Raw genomic sequence first — 15,836 nt, 5'->3', positions numbered from 1 at the left:
ATGGCTCAAAGCGATCGTCCTGCGCAAGAGCCAGCCTCGACGACGGACCATGCCGCCAATTTGCAAAGCCTGTGGCGGAGACTCTTTGGGAGGGACAATGGCGCCCCTGTACCTACGGACGCCTCGTCTAAGCAGGGCTCTCAGCAAGTTGACGATCCCAAACCTGGTCTCATACGTCGAGTCTCGAGAAAGGTTGTGCCCGGTCTACCGAGGGCCCAAACGTTTAAGAGGCAGCAGTCGGAGCTGCGGGACAAGCTAGAACCTGTGCAACCAACCCCCGCAGAACGAAGGGCCGTATCTGTCGATAGAAGACTACAGGCTTCACAGAATGGGTCTCTGAACCAGTCCAATCCTCGAAGCAGCGCCCCGGACTTCATCATCCACTCATTTGGTGTGGCGCCCTCAATACCCTCGATATCCTCTGTCCCCTCGTTACCTACCAGTCCCCTGGAAGAGAAGATGCTTGATGCCATCGAACCACAACCCGAACCACCCGCCCAACCCGACGCGCCTGTGAAGGAGCCGGAGGTTGAAGATCTGCCGCATGTCCCAGACGCTGTTTCGATCGCAGATGCCCACTCCGTCACCACCTCGCAATACGATGCCATGATCCACGATGAGCTGGAACGGGTGTGGATCCTCAACCTGTCCATGCACTTCCGGGATAAGTCTAAGCGGGAGAAGTTCTTCGTCACCTACCGGGAGCGGCCCACCCTCTGGCGTCGCGTCACCGTCTCCCTGGACTATCGCAATGCCCCAGAAAACTCGTTGGAGTTGGAGCTCGCCCATACCAAGTTTCAACGCGATAAAAGTGCCAAGATCTATGAGGCGATCCGAGAAAGCCTTGTGGACATACAATTCTATGACACGGTGACCAACCTCAAACTGCAGACAACCGAAGGCAGGCTCCATGTCCATGTGGTAGAGGACGTCAATGTGAGTGTACTCATCTTGCACTTGACCGCCCGTCGCCAATCTGACTCGTTTTCATTAGGAAATCATCCACTACCCGAGCGCCCGCACGATTCAGCACATGAGGTGCAATCGGGTAAAAGAGCGAGACATCGAGTTTGACTCTCACATGTCCGGCTTCGTGTATAAGGTGAGAGTCAACGATGAGGTCCTCATCAAAAAGGAAATCCCCGGCCCGGACACGGTAGATGAGTTCTTGTACGAGATCAACGCTCTCAGCCGGCTCAAGCACTCCAACAGCGTCATCAAATTCTACGGTGTCATCGTCGACGACCGCCAGGAGTACGTCAAGGGCCTGCTCATCAGCTACGCCGAACAGGGGGCGCTCGTCGATCTCATATACGACAGCGACCACGGCCTGCCGTGGCCGACACGCGAGAGATGGGCCAGGCAGATCGTGCAGGGCCTCTCGGAGATCCACGAGGCAGGATTTGTGCAGGGCGACTTTACCCTCTCCAATATCGTCGTTGACGGCGAAGGTGATGCTAAAATTATAGACATCAACAGACGAGGCTGCCCTGTCGGCTGGGAGCCTCCGGAGGCAACTCCACTAATCGAAAACAATCAGCGCATTTCCATGTACATTGGCGTAAAATCCGATCTGTATCAACTCGGCATGGTGTTGTGGGCTCTTGCAACCCAGGAGGATGAGCCCGAGGCCCATGGTCGACCGTTGCGCATCGGCCCCGACCCCCTGGTTCCAATCTGGTATCGAAGAATAGTTGAGATATGTCTCAGCGAAGACCCACGGATGCGGATGCAGGCTCTTCACCTGCTGTCGATGATGCCCGAACCCGAGATGCAGGACCCGTCTAAACTCGACCCCCAGTATAGCCATCACAGTATTCCCTCCATCTCGGTTGACGATGACATTTCCAGGCACGAATATCTGGTTGACGATTATCATTCCCCGTCTTACCCGTGGGTCCGACCCGTCCATCCGCCGACCGATTGGTCATACGTTAGTTGGGGACCGTCCTATGTGAACCCGACCACAGTCATGTCTGACGACGCATACTTCTACCCGACCAGAGGCAGGTCACCTCCGTCACCTCTTCCGAGTACTCACGGCGAGTGCCCGGAACCAAGATTTGGACGCCGGTGGCCTGCGAGTTACGATGCCTCTCAGACAACACCGTCCGTGGACGACACAGCGCCAGTTGAAGTCGAGGAAGGCCGGAAGAGCGTTACGCCTCGTACCAGTAAAGGTTCTTTGCCCGCCGCGCAGGACTCAACCGAAGCTGAGCGGGTTTCCGGGTTGAGTCAGGTGGGCGACGTTGATGGACCAGTGAGAGATATTGCAGAGAAAAACCTAGAGACATCAGTGGAGGTCACGCTGCCCAATGGATCGACCCGACCAGACGCCGAGGTTGATATTGACCAACGCTCCGACAACATGACAACACCAGTACAGGAACCTGGGAAGCCCCATGATGAGGTGACGGAGGTTGACTTGGCCAGTCAACTGGAAGGAATCGGCGAACATGAGTTGGCAGCGCCAGGCCTGGGGCTACCGGAGTCGGGGAGGACAGAACCCGAACAGGAGCGACAGAGGAGCGAGGAATCATTCATACCATCTCGTGGTAGTCACCCGGAGCCGGACCCTGCGAGTCTTGTACCGGCAAGAGAAACAGATGGCGAGACCGAGGCAGGATTAAACACCGTGGATCCTGGAGCTCATTCTTTTGCCAAGCAGCTGGATCCAGGAGGTCAAGCTCAGCCCATACCAGAAATTGAAATCAACGGGCGGGCCGATGACGAGGCTGGAGGTATAATAACAGTAGGGGAGGCCGGCTCCCCGACAGATATCCGCCCCCACTCGGCATCTTCCCCGTCTAGGGACCCGATACCAAACCCATACTCGAGGATACGCCGGACTATTTGAAGGGGGTGGGCTCTGTGTACGACCGTGCAAGCGCTTGGCGGCAGGATTCAACCATTGACGACGACTTTCGGGGGCTGGCAGACACGGAAACTGTCCTTGATGGCAGCATCGCAACGGCGGACGACGTAAAGAGACGACAGGAATCATGACATGTACAGATTTTTCATCAGCAGAACAAGCTCTGCTACAAGAAAGCGGCGCAAGCTACTATCGACTTGGCGTGTATTTTGTGGGTATTTGTATTTTTTGGCGTATTTTGGACTGGTTTTAAGGGTTCATAACCTTATGATGAATGGATCTTTGCGACGGTAGGATGTCAATTGTATGTCAAATTATCAATGGGTTAGGAAATCAATGTTTGTACGACACAATTAGCGGATATTCGAGATATATATATACCTAGAGGTAGGTATATAACTCTAGGTACCTGCCTAAGGTAACGGAACCTAGTACTCTCTTGGTCATACTTCGCATTGTATTTATGGAAGCTCTTGACTTTCTCATCAGTTGGTTGATAAGAGCGAGGTGACACACAACGGGTGTGGCGTTATGACGCATGTAAGAAAGACCCTTGAGCGGAAACGGACTAGCTTTCCCGTCAGCCTTCGTCTTTCCAGAAGCATTCTAGTGTACCTACATACATTTGCGGAAACGGAAAAGGCACACAGCTCTCGGGCGGATGGAATCTCGGCCAGCTTGACATGGAATTCACATGCTTGCATACCTGCGAACATAGTAGATATGGGTTGGGATATGAAGTACTCTGGCAGCATGATGATCTACATGCGTAGCTTGGTGAATGTTGAGAAACAACCTATCTACGAGTGGAATGTTGTTGCCAGGGATCTGGATGGAAGGAGGGTCCGTCCGAACAGCCTTGTGAGCTTGCAGAGTACATACATAGTACATCCGTACAGGAACCTGAGACAGCCCGGAAGGCAAGATCTTGCCTCCCCCGTGCTAGCATTTTTCGTGGATACCTCCACTGGGAGTCCCATACAAAATACGCGTTCAATGGATTGTTTGCCACACCGAGGGCAACGGAAACCAGGTCGGTTCTAGCGTCCCGGTCACACATAAGTTTGCCTTGGGTATTTTGGAGAAGAGCCTGAAGCTGCATGGTGAATCCCCACATTTATGTAGTGCAATGTACCCACACTGGGTGTTTGGCAGGTACCACCAACCCCGATCCGCAAGGCAGGGGAGCTAGGCGACCAATCATACAAGGCATTGGAGCTTTCCCCCCAAAGTTTCCCCAACATTTTGTCTCAACAAAAGATGCACGGCAAAATGGAGGGGGGTGCGACGCGGCGACGAAGGCTCGTTCGTTATCCTCGGCTGCGTCTGTTGTTCTGTGGGCTGAGAAACTTGTGAAAGGCGTATGATAGTGAGCTTCCTCTAGAGAGGAATGGCCCGTTTATCGTCCGTCTAATCTACCTAGGTTGTTGGCATAATCCCAACATACTGAAGATTCTATTTGGTTGTCTACAGATTTGCTATGCGTAGATAGTTCCTCGCGCCACCCACCCCTTGCTTGCTACCAAGCTTGGCCAGCTGTGCCTGTCTCTTTGAAAAGGTACCTCGTGGTTACCCATTGCCTGGGTCCTCACTCGCCCACCCATGCACCTGCCCTAATAAAATCCCATATCTGGGGCACTGTCCTGCGACTTCATTCCATATAAATCTAGCTCCCCAACCGCACACCTGTCCCTCTCCCACCTCACTTGTTAAACAACATCTTCACCTTCACCTACCAACAACAAGAGGCGGCAAACATCGTCGACTCCACCCCTTGTTGCCAACCCAATATGGCCTCCTCTTCCTCCTCTGGCCCAGTCCAGGCTGAGGCGTTCCCGGACGGTACTAGCGACTATGTTCCGTTGAGAAAGAAGAACTACGACCCGAAAAAACCTCGTAAGTACTGTCAATAGACAACTCGATGTCTCCTGGAAGCCACCTGGGCTAACAAGAAAACTTCCCAGACATCTCGGATCAGCCGATAACCTTATCCAACTGGCACAAGCACGTCAACTGGCTGAACACAACCCTGATCGTCTTCGTTCCCATTTGCGGTCTCGTCGGCGCCTATTGGGTGCCTCTCTATTTGAAGACGCTCATCTTTGCGGTCGTGTATTACTTCTACACGGGATTGGGTATCACAGCCGGTATGTTGACAGCTCTTTACAGACTTTCCATTTGTTCTGTGACTGGATAATAACACATAACCACAGGCTACCACAGACTCTGGGCCCATCGATCCTACAAGGCGAGACTCCCGCTCAAAATCTTCTTGGCCGCCGCTGGAGCTGGAGCAGTCGAGGGCAGCGCGAGGTGGTGGAGCTCCGGGCACCGCAGTCATCATCGGTACACCGACACAGACAAGGACCCGTACTCGGTTCGTAAGGGTCTTCTCTATTCGCATATCGGATGGATGGTGTAAGTATCCTTTCAGAGCGCCTCGCTCAAGGTTGGATCTAGCCTAACACCACAACCCTAGTTTCAAGCAGAATCCGAAGCGAATCGGCCGAACCGACATTACGGACTTGAACGAAGACCCAGTGGTCATCTGGCAACATAGAAACTACCTTGTCCGTCCCCCCCCGCTTCTTCTGCCTGGCCGGCACCTCCAAGCATGAAGGGCAGGCTTTCAAAGTGTGCACTCCTCGCTAACCCCTTCCAGAAATGCGTCATCTCAATGGGTCTCGTCTTCCCAACCCTCGTCTGTGGATTCGGCTGGAATGATTGGATGGGCGGTTTCGTACGTAACCCGGCCACCCTCACCTCTGGAATGAGAATTAACGAGTCGCACAGGTCTATGCCGGAATCCTGAGAATCTTCTTCATCCAGCAAGCTACATTCTGCGTGAACAGCTTGGCTCACTGGCTCGGCGACCAGCCTTTCGACGACCGAAACAGCCCCCGCGATCATGTCATCACCGCCCTCGTAACTCTTGGTGAAGGCTATCACAATTTCCACCACGAATTCCCCAGCGACTACCGAAATGCGATTGTAAGTTGTCAGGCTCAGCTGGCGACGTTTCCATGATGACTGACGTTTAAACAGCAATGGTATCAGTATGATCCGACGAAGGCCTTCATCTACATCATGAGCCTGTTTGGACTGGCGTATGACCTGAACACATTCAGATCGAATGAAATCGAGAAAGGGTACGTTGCCTCCAGCCCAAGATGAGATGCGAGACTGTTGAAGCTAACACGGGGTCCAAAGTCGTCTTCAGCAAGAACAGAAGAAGTTGGATCAGAAGCGAGTCCGCCTGGATTGGGGCATTCCTTTGGAGCAGCTGCCCGTCATATCCTGGGACGATTACGTTGCCCAAGCCAAGGGTGGTCGCGCTCTCGTCGCCGTGGCCGGAGTGATCCACGATGTCTCGGACTTCATTAATAGCCACCCCGGAGGCAAGGCATTGATTACCAGCGCGATCGGCAAGGACGCTACCTCGATTTTCAACGGTGGTGTCTACCTGCATAGCAATGCGGCCCACAACCTACTTTCGACCATGCGCGTGGGTGTCATCCGTGGCGGTTGCGAGGTCGAGATCTGGAAGCGGGCCCAGCTCGAGAACAAGGACGCCACCATCGTCAACGACTCCTCCGGCCAGCGAATCGTCCGTGCTGGGCTTCAAGTCACGCGTGTGGCCCAACCGATTGCTAGCGCAGATGCGGCATGAGCTATGATTATGAACTTGGCCGCAACCGAGGCGGTTGCTTTGCATAACAGGGAAAATGGGGAACGCGGAGTTTAGAGACGAGTCGTGGCTTCGGTCCGATCAATAATGAGTTGCAGAGGGACTCGCACCACTCGCCACGACACCCAACTGGCAGTCAAGGCAGCCGGTTCCTGACTTTGCTCATACACGAGGAAGATTACTCGGTGTTTATATCATTCACTGGCGTTCATTGATGATACAGTATCGGCGCCTTTGAGGGACCTTCCATGCAGCAGGTCTAGATTTTTAACCTGTCACGAATAGCGCTGACTCAGAAAGATTCAGGGGTACGAAAAGGGGTTAGACATGCTTGGTCAGATTATGGAAAACCAGATGTCTATGTTGTGCCGGATACCAAATCCTTGCATTGTAAATCGAAAAATGGACTTGCCTTCCCAACCTTGGAATGAATGTTGTGACGTTTGTTAATCAGTTGGTGCCACGTTTTTACTGGTGTCCTTCACATGTCATGGTTTCCCTTCGGGATTCGTGCTGATAAAAAAGGGTTGAGGCTCAACATCTTCACATGCCTTCGAAATACCGGCAATTTCGACCCTCCCTTATTGGACATACATAATAGATGGGTCCATATAATCATACGAGGGAATATGATGTTATGATGTTATCAGCAAGCAGCCCTTGCAAATTGGATTACATCCCGCAAAGTTGTCAGGAGAGTTCCAGGTATATTTCTATGTGTGCATATCTTCCTACCACACAGGTCCTTCCACCCTGCCACGCAACCCCCCCTTACACCCCTGATCATGAGTGCATTCTGCACGTCGAAGTCTCCGAGGGCTGTTCCATCCCCCGCCACCGATTCCCGCACTCGGCTTCCGTGTCTCTCTCGTGAGGCGTATTTAACTCAATATGCACTCGCAAACCGCTCTAGCCTACCAAAAAGCTAGACGAGGGGGGAAAACTCGAGGGTATCTAAGTTTTGGTGGTAAAAAAAACTGAGCAAGAGGAACCCTGGACGAAGGAACCCATCATCGAACTGCCGTACTTCTTTCTCCCCTCTAAAAACCAGTAGTGTATTTCAGCTCGCGGGAGGTTCGAGTGTAGAAACAAACGCCTTGCGAGAAAATTCAGCCAGGGGATAGAGCAAACTCTGTATATGGCCCGCTGGCTGCGCGGACGTCCCGTCATGACTTCTAGATGCAAGGTAAAGCACACCGTCTTTCTCCCCCATCCACCCCGAGTCCCGATACCGCGCTCGCTATGCATTCACGAAGCAAGAACCCAGCCCGTCTCAAAATCATAATCCCGTAAAAACCCAGCTCCCATAATGCCCCCTTGCGTGGCCGTGTATCATATCGGCAGCGGCCTTCTGTGGCAGACGCCCTAGCTTGCTATTTTGGCTCGAAATATCAGAGACCAAGAACTATCTAGCTTTTAGGTCGGGCGAGACAGATGGCCCTGGGGTGTTGCCCCAAGGACAGAAAGGGCCGAAAATCAGGTCCCGGTGGCGGCCACCGAGGTGGCAAGATGTAAAAGCTGAAATAAAATACCAACCAAACGCGAAGCATCGTTCATTATGTTCCCAGCCCGGTTATGCACCGCTATTCCGCGTCTGAGAAAAGACGGAAAGGAAAGGAAAGGGAAAAAAAAGAAAAGAAAAGAAAAGAGGGAGAGATCCCATCCGCTCCCTCACTTGAAGAGGCTCCTCAAGTCCATCAAACGCTGCCTTGCAGCCTCCGTCCGGTCCATGACCTTCTCCTTGTCGCGGCCGTCCATGCTGAGACTGGCCAACTTCATCTTCTTGTCCTGCAGCTCGAGCATCTTCTCCTCGAAACTGCCGCCCATGATGTACCGGACAGTCCGCACAGGTCGCTTCTGGCCCAGCCTGTGCACTCGGTCGATAGCCTGTGCCTCGGCCGCGGGATTGTACTGGGGCTCCATGACGTACACGCTATTGGCAGTCGTGAGGTTAAGGCCCAGCCCGCCAGCCATGATGGACACGAGGATGACCTGCACGGCCGGGTCGTCGCGGAAGGCGTCCATCGCGGCCGTGCGGGCGATGCGCGTCATTTTGCCATCTAGCCGAGTGTAGGTTATCCCTGCCTCGTCGAGGGCGACCTGGATGAGATCGAGATGCGAAGTCCAGCCCGAGAACACGACGGACTTGTATGGGGGCTGGTCTGGTTCCTTCTCGCTCCTCGCCTTGCACGCAAGCAGTTCCTCAACCAGGGCGCGGGTCTTGGTGTGAGGGCCGCCGTAACGTTCGTCCTGCACCATCTTTCCCTTCATGGCGTTCTTAGGGCGCGAATGGGACTCGTGCTCAACATCGGCGCGTGTGTGGCGGAGCTCCACGCAAGAGAACTTGACATGGATGTTGCAAATGGGGCATTGCCCGTAGCCATGGCTGTCGTGAGCAGCGCCGGACATGTCATCTCGGAAAGAGCTGATGCAGGTGGTGCAGAAGATGTGGAAGCACGGCGTCATGTAGCCTAGAATGTCCTCTTGGCGCTCCGACTCAATGTCTGCGGCTTCGTTGACCCCCAACTTGCGACCGCATTTGACACAGTTGTCGTTATTGGTCTCCTTCATGAGGTCGAGGAGCTCGTATGCCTTCGCCTCTTGGAGAGCCGGTTTGTCTTCCTCGTCGTCGCTGTCAAGGTCGATAGGTGCATCCGCAGTCATTCCCTGGAGCAGCCTAAAGTCATCTTCGCCGAGAAGCTCTTTCCCATGGGCGCATATCAAGCGAAGTCGGAGGATGGATTGCAGAATGTGGATATACGACTTGCCACCCAGGATCTTATCCCGGCCCTGGCCAGTAAGAACCTGCACTCTGTCTTGGGCGTTCTTGGCGAATAGGTCGTAGATGCGCTGCTCCTCGGGAGAGAAGTTGAGGCGGATGATGTGGTCCGTCCTTGGAGGCAGATTGATTTTGTCCTTCAGACGGCGAAGTGTGATGGTATCGACCAGTACGCGGAGCTTGGGGACGATCTCTGGATCGGCGTTCTTGAATGGGACGACGATGTATTGCAAGAACTTGCTCTTATCATCAAAGGGCTTCAAGCGCAGGAATGCGAGCAGAGCAGCCAGATCGTCCAGTCGATTCTGAATTGGCGTCCCAGTCACTGCCCACCGGCGACTCGCTTGCAGGCGGCATACTGCTTTGAATTGCAAGGTGCTCTGCTCTCGGATCATGTGTGCCTCGTCGAGCACGATCCGGAACCATCCGATCTCCTCGAGCGGAAACGGACCTTTCTTCCCACGATGGCGGCTGGTGAGCTCGCTTGAGACAGACCCGTAGGTGGTGATGACTAGATCAAACTGCGACAGCTGGTCAACATCCTTGATGCGGTTCGCGCCATGGTAAATGTGATGGGTCAACGAGCCCGGTTTAATATGCTGCTTCAGCTGCTCCTCCCAGTTGGCGATGGTGCTCAACGGGCAGATCAGGAGAGTGGCTTTTCCGTTCTGGCGCAGACGAGTAAGGCCCAATCCCTGAGCCTTGGGCATATCGAACTGCTTTGAGGGATGCGGCTGCTTCTTCTCAGGAGGCTTGGGCTGCAATGGTGGGAGGCCAGCCCATTCCGACGCACTTGTAAGGGTCCTGGTGACGACAGAAAGCACACTGAGAGTCTTGCCCAGTCCCATCATATCTGCCAGAATCCCTCCTCTGGTCGGCGGTGGCGGTTCCCGTTGCGTTTGGCTGGTGATGACGTTGTAATAGAAATCCTCCCCGTTTCTGCCCTTCTTGCGCTGCCAGCTTGAGCTGATGATGGACGTGTTCTCGGAAAGGAGCGGCGTATTTCCCTCCTCCCTGTTCGTCATGAAATAAAGAGCCTGCTTTTGGTGCTTGAGCAGCTCTGTCTGCACGCGATCATCCGGTTCGAGTTCCGGAAGATCTTCCGATTTTGTCAGAGAGTCGAAAACACCCATGATTTCAGACCGGATCTCTTCCGCCGTACGCATCGCGGGGGGTGGCTGAGTGTACGTATAGCCGTCTGCACTAGAAACGCTATAGCGCGGAGTTGGTGGCGGTCCCTTGGCCTCCTTGGAATGGGGATTGAAGACCTTAACTCCAGCATCCACTCGTGGAGGGCTGATCAGGGATAGCATCCTACTAGCCAGGTGTCTCCCGATTTGTCTGGCATACTTTCGAGGGCTGTATACCATCAACTCGAACTTATATTGGCGGGATGTGGGCTGGCCCAGTTGTTCGTCCGGCTGCCTTCGCCGCGAGGGGATGCGGCAGTCGGTGCGGATCTGCAAGGGAGAATCCAGGAGGGCTGCAAGGCCGCTGGACGTCTTGGGGTCGACCAGTCCGAATACTTGCCGGGTGTAGTCGTAGACCTGTATCTTGGTGGTGACTTCGTCCGTCTTCCTCCTCAGCACAACCTTGACCTGTGGCCAGTAGTCACTACCGCCTATGGACATCATGCCCGGCTTCGGCGCCGGAACTTTGTGGCAGTTGATCATTGCTCCCTCGATCATGCCAAGGCAGACCTCCTCGTCCTTCTCTTGCTCCTTCACCTTGTCGACGTTGTTGAGGTTCTCGTCACCTTCAGTTAGGTCAACTGTCTCAATGCGCCTAGCTGTCGACGCGACTCTGCCTTCGATCTGCTTTTCCTGGACATACTGGCTGAGTGCCCCAGCGCCACCACCCTGAAAGCCTGGAGTCGCGTTAGGCATGTCATCCTCGTTTTCGGTCTTCCTGCGCTTCGGCTGGGGCACATCGCTTCGGTCCTGAACATTATTCATTCGTTCAACGAAGTTCCCCAAGCCGGGCCTCGCGCCGAGAACCGGAACGGTATCTCGAAACTGATATTGACCATGGTAAGGCAAGCCGAAATTATTGGGACCGGCGGCAGGACCGGCACTCGGGAAACGAAACTCGAGCGGCGCGGTCGAGGCTGAGCCGCTCGCCATTGGACTTGTCAGGGAAGTGAGTGGCTGCGGCCTCGAAGATGTAAAGTTGGCACTCTTCGGGTTCAATAGCGCTGCGGGGTTCCATTCTGGAGTGTGAGTTGCGGGAAGTGGTGATCCGTCTGCACCTTGACGGAAAAGTCAGCTACGGCCGGCCGAAGGACATTAAAGGTAAGAAAGAGCGGGAGGACAGCCGGAGACACAGCAGCGGCCAGACAAGGCCGCCGGCTGGTCTCACGGACTGGAGGAAGGAACCACTGACCATTTGCATGGTTATTTGACGTCATTTTTACCGAGCGCTCCCGTTCCCAGATGGGCTCTCTGATAACGTGCAGACAGGACCTGTAAGAGTTATTGTGTTGGTGTTGGCGGAGCCTTCATGACAAGAGCAAGAAGGCCGATTTGTTGGATGAATGGTGGGGCATTTATGGCATGCACGGCGGCTTTCGGCGACAAAGGGCAGTTGCATGGGGGCCTTGACGAGGGCACGTATCGCTCCTTCCAGTGGCAGGTAGTCAGAGACGGGTATCGACTCTGGTATCTTCCTCTGCCGGTTGACTGCCTGAAATGGTTGCGAGAAGGTGAGGTGCGGGTCAAGGCTTGCAAGACGATGCGGAAAGCCACACAAGGCTTGATCGCGATTCGCGAAGTAGATAAGATTCAAACTGGTCCACGGGACCCTGCACAGACCGCGGTCGAGCCATGGCACGTGCCCTTACTTACGTAACATATGTACCTAGGTATCTCCACCAGTGCCGCCAACTCCCCTATCGGGCAACCTCTTCGCCCGGTACTAGGTCAGGAAATGAGCACTAGCAGCGAACCGGAAACTCGTCACATGTTGTATGATGTAATGATTGTAAACGCCCAACATCTAGATACCTAGAAACTCCAGCACGCCCGGGCAGGTCGGTGGTTACCTACCTCCTACCTACCTTGCCTTAGCAGATACATAAAAGGAGACCTGATCAGACCCGTTTGATTTCTGATTTTACTGTCCCAGTAGGTATACATTTATTCCCCAGTACATAGGTACTCCTGCCCCCTCCAGGACCCAGACTCCCAAGTTCACGTACCTCGACAGAGTACCTAACAGAAACCCGCACCATAAAGAGGTAACCCAGCAATGTGTAGTTGTCCAAATATCATCACGTAACTCCTCCACGCCCGCGGGTATGAAGATTGGGAAGGGCGGGAAACGGAAAGAAGAGAGGAAGAGATGGACCTCTGCCGTGTCGCCGTGTCTGGTATCTCATAGGTCTATGTCACTTGTCCTTCTCATGCCTTCTCTGAGGACCAATTACAACCTCGAGTTGAATTCGTGAATCAATATCGAGTGTCTGGAACGACGTGTCTCGGTGGTCCCGGCGCCGGCTCCTCGTCCTTTGCCGTCGCCTCCTTGGCGGGTCCGTAGCGTTTGGGGAGCGGGAGCGGGAGGGGCTTGCGCTCCGACGACGCTCAAGCTGCGAGGGTCGGAAGAGTCGCTTCCGGGAGGGCGAGTACGACGAGTCTCTGAAGCTGCGAGATGGGTTCCGCGAGGATAGTGTCGACATGGCCATTACAGACGTCGACCGATGGCGTCGGCGGCCGCGGAGCGTAGCAGATTCTCCAGATAAGGTCTTTGTTGTGGCAACGAGGACGAATGAGGCAGGGCTTCTCCTTCTTTTACGACCTCTTTGAATTTCTGGTTCAGGCGACAACATAGTCTTGGTACTCGTGGCTTCATCGGCGGCCCCCGCGGTGGCTTCTGTGTTTGTGGCCATTGTGAGCTACCTATTGAGCTCTGGACCCGGACGTTTGCTGTTGTGCCCTTCGGCACAAAGAAGTCGAGTGCTCCGGTGCTGGAAGCAAGAAAGGGAAAGAGAGAAGGGAAGGTGGAAACTCGGGCTGGGGAACTCCAACCCCAACCTAAAAGCCAGACGGTCTGAGGGGTATGCCCGTTTAAGTAAGGTAAAGCAGGTTGACCGAGGTATGGCCAATGAGGAGAGCCTGGCAGCAAAATTGAGGGGTTGCTGGCACCGATCTGGGACTGACCGAGACGAACGCTGCGGGACGAGGCTAGCTGCCTGGCCGTGAGAACGTGGGTGCTAACGGTGACGTGGTGACGTGCGATCCAGGACTTCGACATAAAATGAGCGGACTATAGCTGAGTGCCCCCTGATTACCTAGGTGTAGTGATGCTTTTCCCCACGGTTACATGACCATTATCCCTTCAAGCATGCGAGTCACACATATATAGGTCCTTACTATGCATACCGAACGGATTTCTTCTAGATGAAGGGTGGCTCAATTAACTGATTCATGGCTCGCATTACCAAGCAAAGCAACCCAATGCGGAACTTCCCGTCCTACCCATGGATAGGTAATTGGAGATGATTATACACAACAATTGGACAGATATCATACACCTCGCCACTAGGTCTCCTTTCACTCCCTTGTCGGCAAGCCCCTCTCCTTATTCTGGGGTTCTACTCCTTGATAATCCTCACTACGTCGGCCTTCTCCACATCTTTCCCGTCTAGCGGACCGCCGGGGGCGAGGAGCCTCTTCATGGCCTCGCCCGTTGCAGCCTTGCCGGTGATTCCCTCCGAAACTAGCTCTGCCTTGACAGCTTCGACCATGTTCCGCAGCTCCTCCTCGCCCACACTCTCGATGCCGCTGCCATCGGCGTATTCCCGTAACACTCTGAGCTGAGCCTCCTCCTTCTCGACCAGGTCTTCCCTCCCGGCATCACGAAACTCGTCAGCCGCTTCCTGCGAGGACCGCGCTTGTTTCCGTAGGAGCGCCACGAGCTGCGCGTTTGTCCTGATTGGCGAGGCCGTCTTGCTAGCGTTGAGGGTTGCCGCGATCACGGAGCGTAGGACAGTGAGGCGTGCGGCGTCTTTTGCCTTCATGGCCGTCTTTAAGTCGCCCTTGAGCTTGGAAAGAAGGGCCGGTGGTGCAGGTTCTGATGAGTAGCATCTGGAAAGCTGGAGGCATCGCGAGCTGAGGCTTGTTGTAGCAGTGATCTGACGGGGAACTAGTTGGTTGAAACTCCCGACCACACGCGCTGGGAGAAGTCTGGTCGTCATCGTTGCAAGATTCTGGTCTGCGTCGTCGGAAATTGAGATAGATCGGCAGTTGTTCGCCTCTAAGCTCCTTGCTTTGGGATCGTTTCTCGCAGGGTAGATGCGTTTACCTGGCTATGAAAGCTGGGGACAAAACGTGAAAAAAGACAATTCCTAATTGGGGCAGGAGGATCCCCACTCCAATTGGAGATTGTCATATGCAGCCTGGCTAGGTAGGTGCAGTGCGCTAATAAACCCCGGTCGCTTGTTCCATGTCCCGAGAGACCCGTTACAGCCTACCTGGCTTGCCTAGTTACATACCGTAGGCACGGAATAATAGCGTTCTGGCGCTTGAAGCGACTACGATTTCCGGGGCTGAAGGCAGACTGGTTCATATACCATCCTACACGGAGGACGGCTCTTCAGCTTCAGAGGATTCGGTGAAAGAGCGACTTCACAAGGACCGGAAACCATATCATCATTTGCAGTCACCTGACCATCCGACTATCAGGGGTACCTAGCAAAAGCTTGGGGCCTGACAAGGATCGGGGCGTTACCCGAGCCCAGTAAGCCAAGATGCAATTACACGTGTCGGTCAATAAGCTGTTGTCCAGGTAAGGGCCAGTCCAAGCAATCTTTTGATGAAAGAGCCGCGTTGGGTTCTTGGACGTCAAGGTCCTAGTTCGTAGACAGGTTTCTCGGCTAGGCCAACAGCCTCTGGAGGGCGTTGTGTGTTGAGATGTGGATGGAAAGGCACTGGAAATGAGAAACAGGCTTGTTGGCCATCAGCAGGGCGCAGGGAGCAGGGAGCAGGGAAAGGAGCTCAATGGGGAATGCAATATGGGACTCGGATGTGATTCAGGTGTGATGAACGGCGTCGAATCCACCCTGTAATAACCGAACCCAAACTGCCGGGACAGACGATAGTAGGGAACAAAGCGCATAACAACTGACCCTATCCCCCTTTTTGCTCTCCCCTTTTTATTCTTCTTGTACCTGCCAAACCTACCTACCTGCCTAACGGAAGGTATCTCTAGTGATGATGAGTGGACACATAGCAAGTTGGTCCTTCCTAACCAAGTTTCTTAAGTAGGTCCTAAAGCACCTACTATGTCATGGAACTTACTCGTGCCTGCCCGTCTTAGCTTGGTTAGTTAAGGAACTCGCCTCCTCCTGACTCCCATCCACACCTCTACCTTTGTCCCCATCTAAACTCGCCGCGAGCTCCTTATTATCAGTCTTGGTTATAAGCCCAGAGCTCTATCCTCCATTCCGGCAAAGTGATGGCCTCGCTGGTGTTCTACCTATTCGCCAACGACGCGGACCG

The 15,836-nt window shown here is 54.1% G+C and overlaps 5 protein-coding genes across 5 annotated transcripts; 2 read left to right on the top strand and 3 right to left on the bottom strand.

Moving 5' to 3' along the window:
• On the top strand, positions 1 to 2,857 carry QBC33DRAFT_578581 (uncharacterized protein; the record flags this gene model as incomplete). Its single annotated transcript, XM_060431075.1, has 4 exons — positions 1 to 936; positions 995 to 2,221; positions 2,291 to 2,582; positions 2,679 to 2,857. 4 exons carry the CDS (start codon positions 1 to 3, stop codon positions 2,855 to 2,857), a joined length of 2,634 nt encoding a protein of 877 aa, XP_060282960.1.
• A 1,808-nt stretch (positions 2,858 to 4,665) lies between these two features.
• QBC33DRAFT_587981 (uncharacterized protein) lies at positions 4,666 to 6,858 on the top strand (the record flags this gene model as incomplete). Its single annotated transcript, XM_060431529.1, has 8 exons — positions 4,666 to 4,771; positions 4,840 to 5,022; positions 5,089 to 5,293; positions 5,355 to 5,445; positions 5,538 to 5,615; positions 5,669 to 5,866; positions 5,921 to 6,024; positions 6,086 to 6,858. The coding sequence occupies 8 exons, from the start codon at positions 4,666 to 4,668 to the stop codon at positions 6,543 to 6,545; spliced, it is 1,425 nt and encodes a 474-aa protein (XP_060282959.1). The 3' UTR covers positions 6,546 to 6,858.
• Positions 6,859 to 8,123: 1,265 nt separating this feature from the next.
• Positions 8,124 to 12,098, bottom strand: QBC33DRAFT_540079 (SNF2 family N-terminal domain-containing protein). Its single transcript, XM_060428034.1, has 2 exons — positions 11,725 to 12,098; positions 8,124 to 11,590 (listed from the first exon to the last, which is right to left on the bottom strand). Exons 1-2 carry the CDS (start codon positions 11,747 to 11,749, stop codon positions 8,235 to 8,237), a joined length of 3,381 nt encoding a protein of 1,126 aa, XP_060282958.1. The 5' UTR covers positions 11,750 to 12,098; the 3' UTR covers positions 8,124 to 8,234.
• A 509-nt stretch (positions 12,099 to 12,607) lies between these two features.
• QBC33DRAFT_540077 (uncharacterized protein) lies at positions 12,608 to 13,062 on the bottom strand. Its single transcript, XM_060428033.1, has one exon. The coding sequence runs from the start codon at positions 13,019 to 13,021 to the stop codon at positions 12,728 to 12,730; it is 294 nt and encodes a 97-aa protein (XP_060282957.1). The 5' UTR covers positions 13,022 to 13,062; the 3' UTR covers positions 12,608 to 12,727.
• Positions 13,063 to 13,716: 654 nt separating this feature from the next.
• QBC33DRAFT_540074 (Yqey-like protein-domain-containing protein) lies at positions 13,717 to 14,934 on the bottom strand. The gene has a single exon (XM_060428032.1). The coding sequence runs from the start codon at positions 14,531 to 14,533 to the stop codon at positions 13,931 to 13,933; it is 603 nt and encodes a 200-aa protein (XP_060282956.1). The 5' UTR covers positions 14,534 to 14,934; the 3' UTR covers positions 13,717 to 13,930.
• Positions 14,935 to 15,836: the final 902 nt, after the last annotated feature.

This window comes from Phialemonium atrogriseum (genome assembly GCF_030411735.1).
Source record: "Phialemonium atrogriseum strain 8032-3 unplaced genomic scaffold QBC33scaffold_14, whole genome shotgun sequence".
In the NCBI taxonomy this organism is placed as follows: Eukaryota; Fungi; Ascomycota; class Sordariomycetes; order Cephalothecales; family Cephalothecaceae; genus Phialemonium; species Phialemonium atrogriseum.
Note: the sequence above shows the minus strand (reverse complement) of the source record. Positions and strands in the feature narration are given on the sequence as shown.

Excerpts from the sequence above, each read along its gene's own strand:
- QBC33DRAFT_540079 (XM_060428034.1), bottom strand. The coding sequence starts at position 11,749 with ATGACGTCAAATAACCATGCAAATG. Across the intron at positions 11,591-11,724 it reads GTCAAATAACCATGCAAATG|GTGCAGACGGATCACCACTT; the intron begins GTCAGTGGTTCC and ends TTTTCCGTCAAG.
- QBC33DRAFT_540077 (XM_060428033.1), bottom strand. The coding sequence starts at position 13,021 with ATGGCCATGTCGACACTATCCTCGCGGAACCCATCTCGCAGCTTCAGA.
- QBC33DRAFT_540074 (XM_060428032.1), bottom strand. The coding sequence starts at position 14,533 with ATGACGACCAGACTTCTCCCAGCGCGTGTGGTCGGGAGTTTCAACCAA.